Source organism: Nannobrachium achirus (genome assembly GCF_963921795.1).
Source record: "Nannobrachium achirus genome assembly, chromosome: 24".
NCBI lineage: Eukaryota > Metazoa > Chordata > Actinopteri > Myctophiformes > Myctophidae > Nannobrachium > Nannobrachium achirus.
In genome coordinates this window covers 6,093,242-6,112,939 of record NC_137831.1, presented here as the reverse complement: position 1 = coordinate 6,112,939, position 19,698 = coordinate 6,093,242, and the positions used below count along the sequence as shown (strand labels likewise).

The following is a 19,698-nucleotide window of genomic DNA, read 5'->3' as shown; positions in this document are numbered from 1 at the left end:
CACATGTAGACTGGTAACCCTCACATTCACTGTACCACTAACACCTGTAGACTGGTAACTATCATATTCACTGTACCACTATCACATGTAGACTGGTAACTATCATATTCACTGTACCACTATCACCTGTAGACTGGTAACTATCATATTCACTGTACCACTAACACCTGTAGACTGGTAACTATCATATTCACTGTACCACTATCACATGTAGACTGGTAACTATCATATTCACTGTACCACTATCGCATGTAGACTGGTAACTATCATATTCACTGTACCACTATCACCTGTAGACTGGTAACCCTCACATTCACTGTACCACTAACACCTGTAGACTGGTAACTATCATATTCACTGTACCACTAACACCTGTAGACTGGTAACTATCATATTCACTGTACCACTATCGCATGTAGACTGGTAACTATCATATTCACTGTACCACTATCACATGTAGACTGGTAACTATCATATTCACTGTACCACTATCACATGTAGACTGGTAACTATCATATTCACTGTACCACTAACACCTGTAGACTGGTAACTATCATATTCACTGTACCACTATCGCATGTAGACTGGTAACTATCATATTCACTGTACCACTATCACATGTAGACTGGTAACTATCATATTCACTGTACCACTAACACCTGTAGACTGGTAACTATCATATTCACTGTACCACTAACACCTCTAGACTGGTAAGCAGGCCTGGAATTTCGTCATTTTAGGGTCAAGGCCACTTGGCTTTTTTATGTTGTCCATTTTTTTAGGGCACAAAGGCCAAATGCCAGGACAGGACAGGAAGGCCATCAAAAAAAGACAATATCTTAGTCCATTGAAAGAATGAATTGAATTTAAGGGTTAAGGATGATTTAATAATAAGTGCAATAAATAATAATATTTACACCCTGGTTGGTTGGCACCAACCAAAGTCACTGGATTGGTTTAAAGATGGGGACTCAGGGGAGTTAGGAATTCTGAATCTCAGCAAAAGACACTGGTGTCTTCATGACATGAAAGAGACAGAGGAGTACAGTCAGATAGGGCATTAAAGGACAACTTTGTTTTTTTACAACAAGGGTTCATATTTTAGATTGTAATTAGAGAAAAGAAAAAGTGAGTGTCAAAATGTTTTAATTTGCTTCGTTCTTTTGTTTTATCGCATTTACCGTGTTAAAATGTGGGGCATGCGTATGCATGGGGGCATGCGTACAAGTGGCTAAATATGTATTTTTAGACATAATAAGTAGGGATGGCCCGATCACGTTTTTTTTGCTCCCGATCCGATACCGATCAAATATTATTGCTTCCGATTCGATCCCGATCTTTCCCGATCCGATCTTTTGGCAAGGCATTAAGAAAAAAATAAAAATAATAATAAATAATAATTAAAAAAAAGTTGTCCTTTAAGTTTTTTTTATTAAAACCCTTATTATCACTTAGTGCAGCATTGAATCAACAAATTAAAAACAAAGTAGTGTACCACAAAATAACCATTCAAACTAAATAAAATTAAGAGCAGAATAGTGCAATAAGAACATAATTCTATTCCTTTTTTTTACAAAACGAAACAAAACAAAATATTACATTTAAATATCCTTTGTTGAACAAACTAAAATATGTCTAAAACCTCAGTAGATGTCCTCTCAGTAAACTTCTTCATAATAAAAGTCTGAGATTTCCTTTGCCGGTCACACACCACAGTACTATGGCATATATAACTGTCTCCGGTCACACACCACAGTACTATGGCATATATAACTGTCTCCGGTCACACCACAGTACTATGACATATATAACTGTCTCCGGTCACACACCACAGTACCAGTAAGACTCCCTAATCGGGAGATAAGCGACCGTTGGTCGCTTATCTCCACAAATAGGCCAAAAGTTTGTTTTACCAATTATCAAGACATACGGGCAGTTGACAGTTTGCCATGGTTACTCATTGAAGTTGAATCTCCATATATGGAGACATAAGTTGCTCATACCATAGCAACCATGTTTTTTACAGGGCCTGGGATTGATGACATCAGAAATCTCCATATATGGGCATGAAAGGGATTTTGTTTCTGGAAATATGTCTGTGGGGTGCCACATTTGGAATAAAACACTTACATCACACATCTGGATATCCATACAGCCCATCTAGTTTGCCTGTGTCCATTTATGCCCATATATCTGATGACATTGGGACAATGATCTCCATATATGGGCATAAAACTTATGTTAATTAGTAAAGCCTGGGGATCTCCATATATGGGCATGAGGGGTACCCTAAAAGGTCATCATCTGGGAATAGCAAATATAGTTATCCTAGAAAGTGAAAATCTTACATCAAAGGCCATAACTACCTACCTACCACCATACTGCATTCCTCATTAAACTACCTACCAGTAAGATGCCTATAGGGAGAAAAGCAAAGGGCGAGGTTGCACCATTTCTTGGTCTTCTGGCCAGTGATGTATATCGGACCATTTAACCATATATGGAGACATCTGGTACCCAAAGATATTCACAGATATGGGCTTAATATTGATGACATAAGGGATCTCCATATATGGGCGTAAAAGGGATTTGGTTCCCCTGGCATCACAGGGATCTCCATATATGGGCATAAAATGGATTTGGTTACCCTGGCAACACGGGGATCTCCATATCTCCATATATGGGCATAAAAGGGATTTGGTTCCCCTGGCATCACAGGGATCTCCATATATGGGCATAAAAGGGATTTGGTTCCCCTGACATTACAGTGATGTCAGTGGCTGGTTCTACAGAGGGGATCTCCATTTATGGGCATAAAAGGGAATGTATGTATGATGATGTCAGATATCATAGACGTCATAGGACTTTCACATAACGAATAACTGAGTAAGCATGTAAACCCGTAAAATCTATATTTGGGCATGGCTGATTTATGACCTCATCATGATGACACGAGCAAACACAGCTGAATTGTATAAATGATCAGTGCAGAAACCAACAGAAGTATTTGACCAAGACTCTTCGATTTAAACATCAACAAAGGTGTGACGTTTGTTGATGGTCACAAAGGTGTGACAGACGGACGGACGGACGGCCGGTGGAGGTTTTCATAGTAAACTGCTCTCTGACGGTCGCAACTAAGGCATATACCAGTAAGACTCCCTAATCGGGAGATAAGCGACCGTTGGTCGCTTATCTCCACAAATAGGCCAAAAGTTTGTTTTACCAATTATTACACTCTATGTGAACATTTACATCAACAAATCCCAAGTACTATGCAGAACGACCCATTTCAAGTTTTTAATGTACAACAATATTTAGAAAATAGGTCTACAAGCTGACAGTCCTCGTCCCTTATATTCCCATAGGTTATATGGAGATCTCAGTGTTTGTCAGTCCTTGTTCATTTATGCCCATATATGGACATCTCTATATCTACTGTAACAGTCCTTGTCCCTTTATGCCCATATATGGAGATCTCTTAACTGTAAGTCCTTGTCCCTTTTATGCCCATATATGGATATTCCTGATGTCATCAGTATATGAACATATATGGGCTTTCTGATATGCCCATATATGGAGATCTCTTAACTGTAAGCCCTTGTCCCTTTTATGCCCATATATGGATATCCCTGATGTCATCCGTATATGCCCATATATGGGCTTTCTAATATGCCCATATATGGAGATCTCTGTATCTCCATATATGGGTATAAAAGGATACTTCAGGTCTGACATCAGGTTTGTTTATATTGGGTTGCTAGGTTTGACATCACAAACTCTATGGGCCATCTGACCTAGAAATCTATATTTGGGCATAGATGACTCATCGTGACCTCATCACACGTCGACCGCACGTGTGACCGACGGACGGCCGGTGGAGGTTTTCATACTAAACTGCGACCTTACGGTCGCAATAACTGTCTCCAGCCACGCATCACACGTTGTATGCTGTGTGTGCGTGTCAGTGTGTGCGTGTGTGAGTGAGAGAGGGGGATCGAGAGAGGGGAAGAGAAAGGAGCCAGGAGAGATAGAGAGATACATTATGGATTACACATAGGCCCCTTTTAGACGAAAACTCTGTTCACTGTAAACGTAATGGTTTATATTCGTTTGTGGGGGGTCATTTAGACGAAAATGGCGTCTTCGGGGGGTGAACCCGTAACAAAGTGAACCCCCCTCTGAAAGTGTAAAAGGTGAAAGCGCTTTCTATCTCCCGCTTTCATCTAAATACCGTAAACGCATCAAACCAGCTCACGCATGGCTCACGTTGTCATAGGCATGCGCAGTCAAGGAGGAGGAAGTGAACCACAACAACAACAACACCATGCACCATGTCGGATCTTCCAGTCGCGTTTGCCTCTTTTATGAATTGCCAGCAGCTACATTTGGATTTGCACAGGATCCTCACAAACCACATCGAACAGCAGAGAAGGCGGGTGAATTATCTGCACCAAATCCTCAATGCTCCGATATCTCGCCGGCGGAGTAATAAGGGACGTCTCTGGACACGAACCGGGAGAACCAGCGAATTCTGGGACAATTTTGTAGATGGCAAAACAGACGCCCGTGCGTGGGTTGAAAACTTTCGCATGTCTAAAGAGTCCCTAGTCCATTTGAGTGAACAACTCCGCCCGTATATAGAGGGTGAAACAACAACTATGAGAGCACCCGTTGACGTGCTAAAGAAGGTAGCCCTCACTCTTTATTATTTAAACGACGAGGGACGGATGTTGAAAACAGCTAATGCCTTTGGCATTGCTCGTCCAACCGTGTCTGTCATCATCAGACAGGTATGCGAGAGCATCACAGTCCACCTGGGACCTACATACATCAAGCTACCTTTTACCGTGCCCGACACAGAGGAGCTGGTAGCCGGGTTTATGCGGGACCATGGGATGCCTCAATGCCTAGGTATATATACTGTACATATTTCTTTTTTCTATCTTTCTGAGTTCTCAACATTTCTCTGCGTGTTGTACATATTTGACTAAAGTTGAGTCCTCCCCTTTTGTATAAAGCATGTACACTATCGTCCTGCCTCATAGTACTAATGAGTAGTCTGTACATTATCTCTTTGCTTCATAGTAATGTGTATATGTCTCTTATCAATGAATTGAATACCGAGGACCCTGATGTATATAAGTTATTTATATTTTCTTAGGTTCATTCCTTTGAAATTATTTTGTTATGGAACGTGTACTGTAGGCCTACTGTGTTACCTGTATTGCATTATTAACTGTTTCTGTACAATCTACTAATAAAATTCTCAATCAATCAATAGGAGCCATAGACGGGACCCACATAGATATACAAGCGCCACTTTCCAATTCGATGGACTTCATAAACAGGAAGGGAAGACATTCCCTGAATGTCCAAGCTGTCTGCGACCACAAATGCAGGTATTTAAGGCTGAAGAGCCATTTGTGTTTTTCTGTTGTTCTATTTAAATCTCTATTTTTCTATTGGTCTCTTTTTGTGCTCTGCTTCATTGTTGTATGTTATAATTTGTTTTTAAATTTGTAAAGCACTAGGGTGACCAGATCTTAAAGGGATCCCTGGCTAATACGACACATATGCCTTAATACATTATAATAGTCCTCTATAACTACAATGTAAAATTAAAAACACCTTAAATATTTTATTTCTTCTAGAAATAGTTAATCTTTCACTCAATAGGGGAAATGCCTGTCGCAATTGATGATATCATAAAACCACGTGTGATCTATCCCTATGGAATTTATAGCATGCATATGAAAACAAAAACAAACGTAATACTTCCTATTGTTAATATGAGCATCAAATCAATATTTCAAATGTGTTTTTTGCTCATGCATGCCATAATTTCCATAGGGATGTATCACACATGACATTTATGACATCAACTTGCGACAGGCATTTCCCCTATTGAGTGAAAGATTAGCTATTTCTAGAAGAAATAAAATATTTAAGTTGTTTTTAATTTTACATTGTAGTTATAGAGAACAATAATTATGTATTAAGGCATGTTTGTCGTATTAGCCAGGGATCCTTTTAACTGTTCATGTGAGGGACAGAAGATAGTATCACCTGTGTGGGACGAGGAACCCCTTATGGGTATCTTGAGCCCCACAGGGATCACACTACTAGTGTCTTTTCTGTTATAGTAGAGAAAGCTTCCATTGAAAACAGCCGATCAACAAGCACACAATGTGACGTGTTGCGTCGCATTGTGAGCTTGTTGGTCGTCTGTTTTCAGTGGGAGCTTTGTTAACCATTTTAAAACACACATTGAACATGCCTGCCAGGACAGGGCCTCAATCTGTGGGACGCCTGAAAAGTCATGGAAACGTTCCCACGCAAAGTGGGACATCTGGTCACCTTATAAAGCACATTGAATTTCCTTGTATTAAGTGCAATATTGCTATATGCCTTACAGATTCCTGGATGTGGTCATAAAGTGGCCTGGTAGCGTCCACGACGCACGTGTCTTTGCCAACTCCAAAGTGAACTCCTACTTGAAGACCGGGAAGATTCCCCCACTGGAGAAGCAGCTCCTGGACGACGAGGAGGCTGTACCCATCTTTCTGTTAGGAGACCCTGCTTACCCCCTTATGCCATATCTCATGAAAGAATACGCAAAGGGCGGCACTACCCCATCAGAGCAGTACTTTGGTCTAATGTTATGCAAATCTCGGATGGTAATTGAGTGTGCATTCGGTCAGCTGAAGGGCAGGTTTGGAGCCCTAAAGCGGCCTATGGACATAAACATGCGTGACCTGCCAAACGTCATATATGCATGTTTTGTTCTTCACAATTACTGCAAAGCCAGGAATGACACTCTCGATCCACGCATTGAGCAAGAAGCCATCCAGCATGAGAGAGGGAATCAGCCTCCCACAGAGCCTAACCGCTATCTCACTGACTGCAATGAGGAAAGCGGCAAGAGAGTGAGGAGGATTCTCACCATGTACATTGACCCGTAAGACCAGAGAGTCTATTCTGGCAGTTTTATAAAAAAAAAATCAAAAAAAAAAGAAAAAAAAAATTATCAAATCTATATCAGTGGTGCTCAAACATTTCCATATCAAGGACCCCCAAAATTATATTATTTGGGCATATTCAATTACTTGTGTCTTCAGGAAATGAAGACCAGAGAGGCGACCATTATGCTATCCGCTCTGCAGAAAGAGCCATAAGAAATACATTTATGTTACCGTTTTTCTGTGTGCCAATTTATTCATTTTGTCCAACTCTGCATTTGAGTTTGACACCCCTGTCCAAGCAGCAAAGAGTTGAATTAAAAACATTTACTGTGAAAGAATACATGCATTCGGAGTGTTACTTTTCTTTATTTGAACTTTTCTGGCAATGCTTTGCAATGGGTTCCCAAACTGTCTCCCCTTTCAGTGTTCTCTTCAGTGCAGTATACAGGAGATTTCACTATGGAACAAAGGCTGCATCAAACAAAAACACAGTAAACGGTTTAACTGATATCTCCCTGAGCTTTGTATAATCAGTGCACATATGTATTTCTGTAACAGTATGCAGGTGATTTCGACTAGGAAACAAAGTGTAGGATTAAACAAAAGGCACAGTAAACTGTTTAACTGTTATCTAGAACCAGTGCACGTGAGTATTACTGTAACATAGGAGACATCCACTTGGAAACAAGTGTCTCATTAAATACAAAGATCAAACTTAGGTTATCCTGTTCCTGAGCTGTGTAGTCATGCTGCATCAGAGCAACATTCACTTGTAATAAACAAGAACCAAAAATGTATACAAAAAAATAAACGTCACAGTAAAAAAACTCAAAGTGACTCTTTCAAACTCAAAGTGGCTCAGTAATTTTCCAACTGCATCAGTGCACGTTTGAAACAGTATACAGGCAACATTTACTAGGTAATAAGAGCCAAACGTTATTTAAAGAAAGAAAAAAATCCCAGTAAGGGTTTCAAACTCAAAGTGACTCAGTATTTTTCCTCTAACATTAGTGCACATGTTTTACAATATGCAGGCACCATTTGGCATCAATAAACAAAATCAGAGGACAAAAGGTAAAGAAACAACAAAAACAGTAAAGGTTGTGTTCTCAAAGTGACTCATAGTCACTTTCCTCCAGTGCACCTCTGTAGGAGTATGGAGGTGCTGGGCATGTGGGTGATGGTGTGTAGTGGTCAGATGCAGGTGGATATGGATATGGGACAGGACCAGGGGCATAAGGTGACGGCACAGATGTGGGCATGAACCTGTGTGGGGGTTGCATGTTGGCATGCCCTCCACTGCTGCTACTTGCTGCTGCATAGGGTTGTGGCCGGGAAGGGAGGTTTGCTGCATAGGGTTGTTGCTGGGATGGGAGGTTTGCTGCATAGGGTTGTGGCTGGGATGGGAGGTTTGCTGCATAGGGTTGTGGCTGGGATGTAAGATGTCTCACCAGGAGGTCAAAACTGTTGCTCATCCTGTGATGAGCCTCGGCCAGTCTATCCAGCCTGTCAGTGTTGCGCCTCTCTGCCTCCTCCATGACTTCAACGATCTTCTTTTTTATATCGAGATCCGCCTGCACTGCATCAACACGAAGTTTTCTCCTCAGTTTATCCCCTTTGTGGTTGAGCAGTTTTGCCTTGAACAGAGGGAACAGATATAGGAAGGAAATTATTGATTAGTGCTTGGAGGCAAGGTAAAGTAACATTATAAATAAAGCAGTGTGACTACTAACCCACAATTTGTTTCTAATAAGACAATTTGGGTAGTCCAGATTATCACTATAGTCACAGTGTTTTGTTGTGGTGTGTGTGTGTGTGTGTGTGTGTGTGTGTGTGTGTGTGTAAATGACTATGAGACATTTTGAGTACACAACCTTTACTGTTTTTGTTGTTTTGTGTGCGTGCCTGCATATTGTAAAACACGTGCACTAATGCTAGAGGAAAAATACTGAGTCACTTTGAGTTTGAAACCCTTACTGGGATTTTTTTCTTTCTTTAAATAACGTTTGGCTCTTATTACCTAGTAAATGTTGCCTGTATACTGTTTCAAACGTGCACTGATGCAGTTGGAAAATTACTGAGCCACTTTGAGTTTGAAAGAGTCACTTTGAGTTTTTTTACTGTGACGTTTATTTTTTTGTATACATTTTTGGTTCTTGTTTATTACAAGTGAATGTTGCTCTGATGCAGCATGACTACACAGCTCAGGAACAGGATAACCTAAGTTTGATCTTTGTATTTAATGAGACACTTGTTTCCAAGTGGATGTCTCCTATGTTACAGTAATACTCACGTGCACTGGTTCTAGATAACAGTTAAACAGTTTACTGTGCCTTTTGTTTAATCCTACACTTTGTTTCCTAGTCGAAATCACCTGCATACTGTTACAGAAATACATATGTGCACTGATTCAAAAGTAGTCTACAAAGCTCAGGGAGATATTGTTTGATGCAAGCCTTTGTTCCATAGTGAAATCGAGGAACAAATACTGGTTGTGTGTGTCTTGGCAAGTGACATAGTGGTGAATGACCTACCTGTAGCATGTCTCTCCGCTTCGCGACGGTAATCGTCTGTTCGCCGCCAGGATCATCAGTTGCGCTGCTGCTGCTGGCGGACGGGGAGTCTGGACTGGCTTCTGCGGTGTCGTTCACTTCAGCTGTTTCTATGGCTGAATCTATTGTTGTCGTAGCTGGTGAACCACCCCATATTTCACAGCACTGCTCAAAGTAGAGGCTGATAACCCGCCCGTGTCCACTTCGCTTCTGGCTATCTACAGCCTTTCTGTATTTAATCCGAATATTTTTTAGCTTGGAGGCAACTTGGTTTTTAGAAATAGAATCCTTCTCGTGTGGATAGGCTACTTTGGTTCGGGATCCAGGTTCACTTGTAGGATATTGTTGAAGGAATAACTCACAAATGTCCGAATATTTCGCCTGGCACGAGTCCCAATCAATGGCCTCCTGAGCTTTGGACGCTTTGTAGTCGAGTGTAGTCTGGAGTAATAATTCCACCTCGTCGTCTGTCCATTGAAAAATATCTGCTTTGGAGCGATGTTTCGCCATGCTGCAGCCTGCAAGTTATGGGTTTTGTTTGTTTACATCCGTTTGACGTCTGGCTGCTAGGAAGCAGAACGGAACTTCGGCAGTGCGGTCATGCCGACATGCGCCACCTAGCGACCTGGCATGCAAATTACCGCGTTTAGGGACAAATTGCGTTTTCATCTAAAGACCACATAAAAAATGAAAACTAAACGGCTCTTAGCCGTTTATAGTGAAGCCTGTTTTCGTCTAATAGAGGCCATAGGCTACACACCTTTCTATCCTCTTCTTTTTTTGGGAAACAAAACAGCAAGAAGGCATACAAACATTTAGCCTCATGCCCTTCCAGCAATCACTTAACAAGATTCAGCCTCACTCTAACGCTGCATTCCTTCCACACAGCTGTGGGCCAATCAGCCATTAATGAGAGAGAGGGGGGGAGCAGAGTGTAGGCTGGAGCAGAGATTTTTTTTTGAAACTCAATTGTAACTTATCACCTCAACAAAGTGGATTTATCCAGTGGATTTATGCTTGCTGTCTCTACAAAATGTGAGCAATTGCACACACACACACACACACACACACACACACACACACACACACACACACACACACACACACACACACACACACACACACACACACACACACACACAGAGAGAGAGAGAGACAATTGTGGCCAGGCAGGCACTGCAGGCTCACAGCTGAGCTGACAGAAATGGAGCAAGTGCATACATGCAGTTCAAAGTCAGACCTAACTCTATGGTTCTGCGCAATTGACGAACGGGTCATGTTTGTTTTGTAATGTAAATGAAAAAAAAAAAATCTAAAAAAAAACGAAAAAAAAAAACTATTTTTTTCCCGATCTCCGATCGTTAAAAAAAGACGATATCGGCGGCCGATCCGATTGCGCAATCGGGATCGGGCATCCCTAATAATAAGCCATCAGTTTCTTTATTGCTATTTACAGTAACACTTCTAGCCCACATAAGTCACATCCAACCATGAAAGGTTGCGTTGTATCTTGGGAATGGGCTTATTCTGTTTAAAATGACATATTTAGCCACTTGTACGCATGCCCCCAACCACTGAAATAAGAATCTCTAAAACAATAGAAAGAAGTAAATGAAATGATTTTAATACTCATCTTTTATATTCTTTAATTACAATCTAAAATATGAACCCTTGTTGTAAAAAATCTAAAGCTGTCCTTTAATTAACCTAGTAATTGAGTCAGTATTACTGGTTATAGAATAACCATGTTCTTTGTCTCTCTCCACATCCAGGATGTTCTGGAGTTGTTTGAGAAACGTGTGAAGTCCCGTTTCTCCCACCGTCAGATCCACCTGCTCAACAGCCACAGCCTGGGTCAGTACCGGAGCCGGGTCCAGTGCCTGCTGAGTCTGCCCCAGGACTTCCCTGATGCCAGCTTCTGTCAGCAGTGGAACGCCTCAGTCAAGGTGAGAGAGGGGGGAGGGGGGGGGGCATTTTCATGTCAAGGACCCCCAAAATTACATGCATTTGGCCGCGGAACCCCATCTCAAAATATGTTGTTCCAGGGACCCCCCCAGAAGCAATTCTTTGAGTTACTAAAAAGCTACATTCAAAGACTTGCAAAAAGCAAATCACGATTTAAAAAAATAGCAGATCTACAAGCTCGCAGCGCAGCACTCGGTGCCGCGCTGTGAGCTTGTATATCTGCTATTTTTCATAGTTAACTCTAGGCGTAAATGGGTTTATTGTCAAACAAATTATAGTGTTTTTGTTACTGAACATTGGAACTCATATTATTTTTCTCATCATTTTGTACTTTCAAGAATTTCTACATTAGCCGATCTAATGTTTCTGTGGCTTTAAAGACTGCATTATAGATACAGTGATGCCATTTTATGCACTTAATCTTACTGTTATATCTGTTCTATTATCTGTCCTTACCTGCTTAGTTATTACTGATGATATTGGAAATACTTCATGAAAGCACCAACAATGTGATATATTGTATTGTATACAGGATATATATTATATTGTACAATTATACAATACACACAACAGTTCTGTCATGTCATGATCAATAAGGGGCTACTTGTCATCAATTTTAACTAAGTCCTGGGAGGCTCTCGCATCTGACCGCACAAGGTGTAGAAGCACCATACATCAACACCTCATGACAGGGGAAAAGAAACTGTCAGACGCAGCGGGAGACTAGAGGGCCAGAAGAAAAGAGCTCACCAACGCAGACAGACCAACCACCACATACATATGCGATCTCTGTGACCGAGACTGCCACTCCCTCTTCAGTCATAAGAGACACTGCTCCGCTCCAGACCAGACCAGACCCGTAGGATGTACAAACCATGGTCAACTTTGACAGGCCTATGTCTTAATGCCATCCATGTAACATATGTTGACTGATAGCTTAGTGAACGGTGCCCTCTAGTGTTAAAACAGGGAACTTGTCAAATCTTCTCTGCAGTGTTCTGTGCAAAGTAACAGCTCTGGTCATATCCCGTCTGGGCAGTAAATGACTTAATGTTAGAGACTGAGGGTTCCGCCGCTGGTGGTGAGCGCTCCGCAGCGAAATTGGGGGGCGAGCATGTTTTGGGGGGGCGAGTGTTCTGGTTACCGTTGCATTCTATAATTGTCCCAGTGCTGTTGAGGTTTACTTTAGTTGTTGTTTCCTGTCGTAGGCGTTGTGTGAAGATAAATCCATTGAGGACGTCCTACGCAGACACTACAACTCCAGCAAAGACTACAGATCACTGCACATGTTACTGGTAAGAGAGTAACAAAATTGACAACATAAAAAAATGGACAACATAAAAAGGCCAAGTGGCCTTGACCCTAAAATGACGAAATTCCAGGCCTGGTTACAGTTGACTGTGTGTGTGTGTGTGTGTGTGTGTGCGTGTGTGTGTATAGATGCTGACAGTGAGTCGTGTGTCCGTGTCCAACCCTTCCATCAGACCTGCCGACTTCCTGGAGGCCAGCAGACTGTGTTCATCTGACGCCAACGCCAACATCCTCCACGGTGAGAGAAGAAGAAGAAATTATAATAATAAAACGGCTCCCTTGTTTCAAGAAAGTGCTGAAAGTTCCTCGGGAACTTCTGGAAAAGTGTTTAGGTTTTACACTGAAAACTTGTAAAAGTATTATTATTATTTCACATGTTGTGAAAGAACACCGTCAATGTTTTTTCTATTGAAAGGTCATTTATTTTTTGGCAAACAAGATCACTGAGCAGTGAAAATCTACCGCATTAACTCATTGACAGCGACCATCCGATAAACCTGAGAAAATCCCTGTGTCTTTCACGGCTTGAATTTTCTTACCTTTTAACATGGGCACGGGCGTGACCATCATGCGCGTTCGGACACGGACCATAGCATCGTGCGTGTGTAGGTTTTTCACAGCTTCAAAATAAAAAATAAAATAAAAAAATAACTGTGAAAAATGGTTGCTCCATTGTCTAGCTGCAAGACGTTTTGTCATCGGTGGGTCCGTGTTGAAACCGTCCCCGGAGGTTTCGATCCGCTTTATTAGTTCTGCTGCAATCAAAACATTTTTTTTTTTAAATTAAAGCTCATTAAATTCTCAGGTTTATCAGGCCTGGTGGAGAAGGAGTTAAACAGTGTGTTTTATTTTTTATTTTAGTTTTTTTTTGGCAGAGATTGGGTTAACGCCGACACTATTTTTGATTCTCTTTTCATTTATTTCCAACTTCATAAATTAGGTGTTCAAGCTCACATCGCGCCGCGATTCCATTTGTCATGGTCAGGGGCGCCACAAGCCCTTGTGGTGCCTGACTCGCAACTGGCTGTTGGGTGCCCCCCCCCCGCGCGTGCACGTTTGCGCGCGCGCGAAAAATTGGCGTTTTTTATCATGTTTTATTCAGGTTTCCGCAGTCTTTTTGAGCTAAATGTAACACAATCGGGAACGGCTTTCCTTACATCTCCACACGCACCATCCAGCAAGATATAGCCTGGATTTTTTGGTACCAACAGACAGTCAGACAACAAGTGTCAGTTTCATAAAATCATTCAGTTCCCAGAGCTTTTCAGTTAATCTACTTTAGTTACTTTACACCACTGTCTGCAACAGCAAGCATGATGGTTCCCAAACTTTTTAGCCCGTGAACCAAGAGACATTACTACCCTGTACCAAACAAGTAGTGAAAATAGCAGATCTACAAGCTCACAACGGGTTGCTTCGCACTGCGTTCAGTGCGTTGTGACCCATACAACGTGTCCGCCGCATCGGTCCAGACCCCAGTGTTAGGAAACAGCTGGTTCTCCCGTTCTGGTACACCATAGCCATTAGCCAGTAGCCACTAGCTAGCCCAAACATTAGCCTAGCCAGGCAGCACAGCAGCATAACATAGCATTCATCATTACAAGTCTATAGCCAGGACTCACCAGTGAGGACGCCAGGGCTAGCAGAGGGCGATGTTTAATGCCTTCATAGCCTAGGTTGTGTGTGTTGTCTTGGTGTTCTGTATATTCCTTATGCCCGTATTGTTATAATTCACCGAGTCCATGACGCATATACGCACGGAGAGACAGACGCTTAGACAAGTTAAAAGGGAAGTCCTTTGAAAGCCATTTCCTGTCTAAACAGTGCCCAGAAGCACATTTCAAAACAAGAGCCTTTCTTTTTTTTTTGTCTATACAATCGATCATTCAACACATGTTTATTTTGAAATTGTACTGGAAATAGAAGTAGCCAATAGCTCCTACTTCACCGCCCCCAGATCAAATGGATCGGCTTGGCTGTTTTTTCTTTTCTCTCTCATTTTTTGGTGCCTTTTGGCAACGTGATGCCTGACTCACAGCGCGTCATGCGCGTCATAGTAGCGGCGGCCCTGGTCATGGTTATATTAGGCATAAACTGCCAGGGTTGTGGGTTCTACTCTCCATGTACACTACAGCAAGGCACTAATACTGCTTGGCTTCAAAATGTTCATTCTCTAGAATATTTGATCAGTCGGCAAACAAAAACAAAAAGCCTGTTTTGTTTATTGTGTGTTCAGGTCTGTCCATCTTAGAGCTGTGTCTGGTCATCTCTATGAAACACCTGAATGACATCTATGATGGAGAACCCTTCAACTTCCAGATGGTCCACAATGGTAACATTTGCACCCTACACACACACACACACACACACACACACACACACACGCGCACAGGTGCCGATCCTATCATACTTGTGACGATAGTGAATGTTTTTGATGCTACTTTACATCTTGATGAATTGAATACCAAGGACCTCCAACAGAAACAAGTCTGCAATGGCTTTTTTTGGGGGTGTTCCTTTTAGGCAGGGTGTTTGACTGTTCTTGTGAAGTACTACATTTTTGTCTAGTAAAATATTCAATCAATCAATCCTGTGAGTGCTTCCGGTGCTCGAGCCCCGCCTCAAGGGGTCAGATTGACATTACCGCAGCTCGCCCATTGGCCGGGACAACCTGTCCACTGATATGCATACGCTGTTGACACGTGTTAGCCTTCGTAAAGCTTTGTCTAGGTGTGAAGAGTAGGGATGGGACGATATGAAAATTTCATATCACGATTATTGTGACCAAAGAAATCACGATTAACGATATTATCGCGATAATCAAAATGTGCCCATCATCCATTATCCTAGGGTGGAACATTTGCCAAGAAATTGCAGATCTACACGCTCGTAGATCGGCAATTTTTTGGCAAAGACATTTGATAGAGGGTGAAAAAAAGACTGTATCAAGTACGTGTATTACAAGTACCTTTTACCAATTATAGAGGGTTTAAGTTGTACTGGATATGTAACTTGGAAAATAAAAGTGAATTGGTCCCTGTTACGACCCTGGGGGGTCTTGATATACTGTATTGTGTGTAACCTTCTTTCCCCCCTGAGAGGACCTGAGCGAGTGGCTGTGTGTGGGAGAGAGAGAGAGAGAGCTGAGGGAGTGGTAGGTGTGAATGAGTGGTTGAGTGAATGATTGAGAGTAGGTGGCGATTGGTCCAGTGTGGTGCAGAGGGAGTACATAAGGGAGACCAGCACCAGTGCCAGCGTCCTCTCTCTTCACTCCCAATATGGACTGCCAGCAACCCACACCTCATGTTCCCTCTGTTGTACTCACATGTTACTGATTTAACAGCCGGGTTGACAAGGGTGGGGGGGGATCCCTTTTGTTGAGTTCCCTTTTGATGTTTGTGTTTGGAGGTAGGAGTTAGTTCATTTATTGTATTTTGGTTTACTTATGTGGGAGGGAGTTTAGTTAGGGTTATATTGAGTAGAGTTTGTTTATTTTGATAACTAATCCCTCATCCTTCAGAAAACCAATAAAAACCCATTGTATGGCTGCAATCCTGTCTTGCTGGTGGTTCAGCAAGACAGGATAGGCTGGTTCATTTGGGAGGATCCCGGACGAGCCCCCAATTCATGTTACACCCCAGCCTAGGGGGACTGGGGGGGCAACATGACGACGTGGGACCCCCCTCTTGGAACCTCCCAAATGAACCACCAGCAAGACAGGATTGCAGCCATACAATGGGTTTTTATTGGTTTTCTGAAGGATGAGGGATTAGTTATCAAAATAAACAAACTCTACTCAATATAACCCTAACTAAACTCCCTCCCACATAAGTAAACCAAAATACAATAAATGAACTAACTCCTACCTCCAAACACAAACATCAAAAGGGAACTCAACAAAAGGGATCCCCCCCACCCTTGTCAACCCGGCTGTTAAATCAGTAACATGTGAGTACAACAGAGGGAACATGAGGTGTGGGTTGCTGGCAGTCCATATTGGGAGTGAAGAGAGAGGACGCTGGCACTGGTGCTGGTCTCCCTTATGTACTCCCTCTGCACCACACTGGACCAATCGCCACCTACTCTCAATCATTCACTCAACCACTCATTCACACCTACCACTCCCTCAGCTCTCTCTCTCTCTCCCACACACAGCCACTCTCTCAGGTCCTCTCAGGGGGGAAAGAAGGTTACACACAATACAGTATATCAAGACCCCCCAGGGTCGTAACAGTCCCAGTGCATGACGGAGGACGATATCACAATAAATTAAATCTCCACGATACGATTATCGTGAGTGTTTTTTTATCACGATAAACGATAATATCGCTTATCGTCCCATCCCTAGTGAAGAGGTGTCTGTCTGAGAGAGCAGCACCCACTGGAGGGAGTGAAGGCACAGTCAACGACAGAATATTCTTTTATTAAAATAGTAACTAAATAGTTACTAAAAAGGAGGAAAAAAAATATTTGTGTTTAGCCGACGGCTATATATAAACACACACTCTAACTGTGTATGATTTGTGTTTTGTAGAGTTTAAGAAGTTCCTACAGAGGAAGTCTCATTCCGTCCACAACTTTGACCAGCCGGTGGTTATGAAGGTCAGTACAATTACAAGGTCTTCCTGTAAATACCAGCAGTCCATTTGAAGCTGCTGGAAGTTTCTTCTTCCAGTTAACCAAGATTTAAAACATAATAATGTGCAAACAAGGTCGCTGTGAGTTGTGTGTGTGTGTTTGGGTTCCCAGACTATTAGCTCAACAGTGAACAAACCAGTCTAAGTGTATAAACATTTTCACAATATTTATCTGTGGAACAGAGTCAAACTAAATGTAATTCCTCAGCTCCTACAATTACATGTGCTTGTCAGGGTGGGGGCGTCTCCAGGTAAAGTATGGATACTTTGGGAGAGCACCAGTTCAAATATGATTATTCTGCCAGATCCCCAGTTCACTCATATATGTATATTTGTTTTAACAAATGGATCCTAACGGGTCCATTTGGTTCCATTGGTACACTGTCAGAGTTAAGGAGACACCTTGACATTTAAAAGTTTGAGAACCACTGACTTACACCACCTTTTTATCCGTGTGTAAGCTAATGGTCAAAAGAAAACAGTCTGTTTTGACCTAATATGCAATATGGGAAAAGTAGCGGAGATACATCAATGTTTCTGCAGTGAGTTTGTATACAATGCAATGTGAGCCCGAAGTCGGCTGAATACTATTTCCGCTAGGAATCATGGGAAATGGAGTTTTTTCGCTCACTCACACAGCTAATGGGTCAAACATCTCCCTACCTGCCAGGCCTTTGAGCACCTGCAGCAGCTGGAGCTGATCCGACCAGTAGATGGCAGCACTGTGAAGATCCAGAGAGAGTACCAGCTGATGAAGATGATGCTGGACCACAGCCAGGTGACACCATTATCTTCATCATTCATCCATTTAGGCCTAGAATAATTGAATGCTTTAACCAGTGAAAAATAGCAGATATACAAGCTCACAGCGCGGCACCGAGTGCCACGCTGCGAGCTTGTAGATCTGCTATTTTTGAAAAAAAGTCGTGAAAATTTTGCAAATCTTTGAATATATGTATTTTCAAAGCGAACGTTTGTAACTCAAATTTTGCTTCTGGGTGGTCCCTGGAACTAAATATTTTGAGATGGGGGTCCATAGCCAAATACATATCATTTTGGGGGTCCTTCACATGAAAAGGTTTGAGCACCACTGACATAGCAGTCTCTCAAGAACAGACTAACTGAGCTCCAGTTTAGTGAAAAGGACCTTTTCTTTGACGATGGCTGGCCAGATTGCTGTCATAGAAACATAGGGTTTTTTTCAAAAAACTTTAGAAGGATTCAAAAGACACTTATAGAATCGGGTCAAAATTCTAATTTTCAAGATTTTTCAAAAATAGCAGATATACAAGCTCGCAGCGCGGCACTCGGTGCTGCGCTGTGAGCTTGTATATCTGCTATTTTTTAATAGTTAAAGCATAAAATATTAATCGGACCATTATTTAAACGATTCATCGGATTATGTCACTTATTTTGAGCTATTACCTTATACTATTACCGTTAGAAATTTCATTTGAGGTTCTTTTAGACACTGTTCTAACTAACAAAAAAGGCATTCAAGTTGAATAATTAATTAAAAAATACATAATTTAGTACGTTTTGCTCAGCTGCCGCTCAGGTTGCTAATAAAAGACAAACAAACTAAATACATATCCTTTTCTGAGTGCATACATTTAATTAAAGAATACGGTAACTACATTTGTCAGGCTAAAGGGTAATGGTACTCTTTTCAAATAGGCCATTTAAAAAAAAAGTAAAGAATTTGTTCTTGACCCTATATTCCTGCACGGTATTAATAAAAATTCCAGCGAGTAGTGGCATATTACTACATTAGTTGGCAACTAATTTAATAATGGATTTGATAATGATTCATGGATGAATGGTTGCACCCCTACAGGTGATGGAGGCTCTGCAGAAGTACCCTCAGTGTCCCACCGACGTGCAGCAGTGGGCCACGTCCGCCTTCGCCTGAACCCACTGGCTCTGAACCCACTGGCTCTGAACCCACTGGCTCTGAACCCACTGGCTCTGAACCCACTGGCTCTGAACCCACTGAACTCTCAGCCTTATGTCATACCAAGGTCATCATAATGAACCCACTGGCTCTCAGCCTTATTTCATACAGTACCAAGGTCCATCTTTTATTCTGCATTTGGCGCCATTGTTTGATGACATTTTGCCTCTCAGACCCAAAGGTTTTGTCCACAATTCCATGTTGTATTGATGTTTGTGTCATATGCAAAGGTTGATCAAAACAACACATTTTCTACATTCTCTAATTGTGTAGATTTCTTCAGATGTTAAACAATAATTTAACTCTCGAGAGCG

At 41.9% G+C, this 19,698-nt stretch overlaps 1 protein-coding gene across 1 annotated transcript in view; it reads left to right on the top strand.

Annotated features, from left to right (window-relative positions):
* The window catches only part of orc4 (origin recognition complex, subunit 4), a gene marked incomplete at its 3' end in the record, with an annotated part of 30,410 nt that extends 11,068 nt beyond the window's left edge, over nt 1-19,342 (top strand). The window contains exons 9-15 of the mRNA XM_080720137.1: nt 11,290-11,463; nt 12,691-12,777; nt 12,923-13,031; nt 15,030-15,125; nt 17,328-17,395; nt 18,101-18,208; nt 19,268-19,342. Coding sequence (XP_080576263.1) covers nt 11,290-11,463; nt 12,691-12,777; nt 12,923-13,031; nt 15,030-15,125; nt 17,328-17,395; nt 18,101-18,208; nt 19,268-19,342 — 717 coding nt within the window. The remainder of the gene's footprint in view (nt 1-11,289; nt 11,464-12,690; nt 12,778-12,922; nt 13,032-15,029; nt 15,126-17,327; nt 17,396-18,100; nt 18,209-19,267) is intronic.
* Between the last annotated feature and the right edge of the window lie 356 nt (nt 19,343-19,698).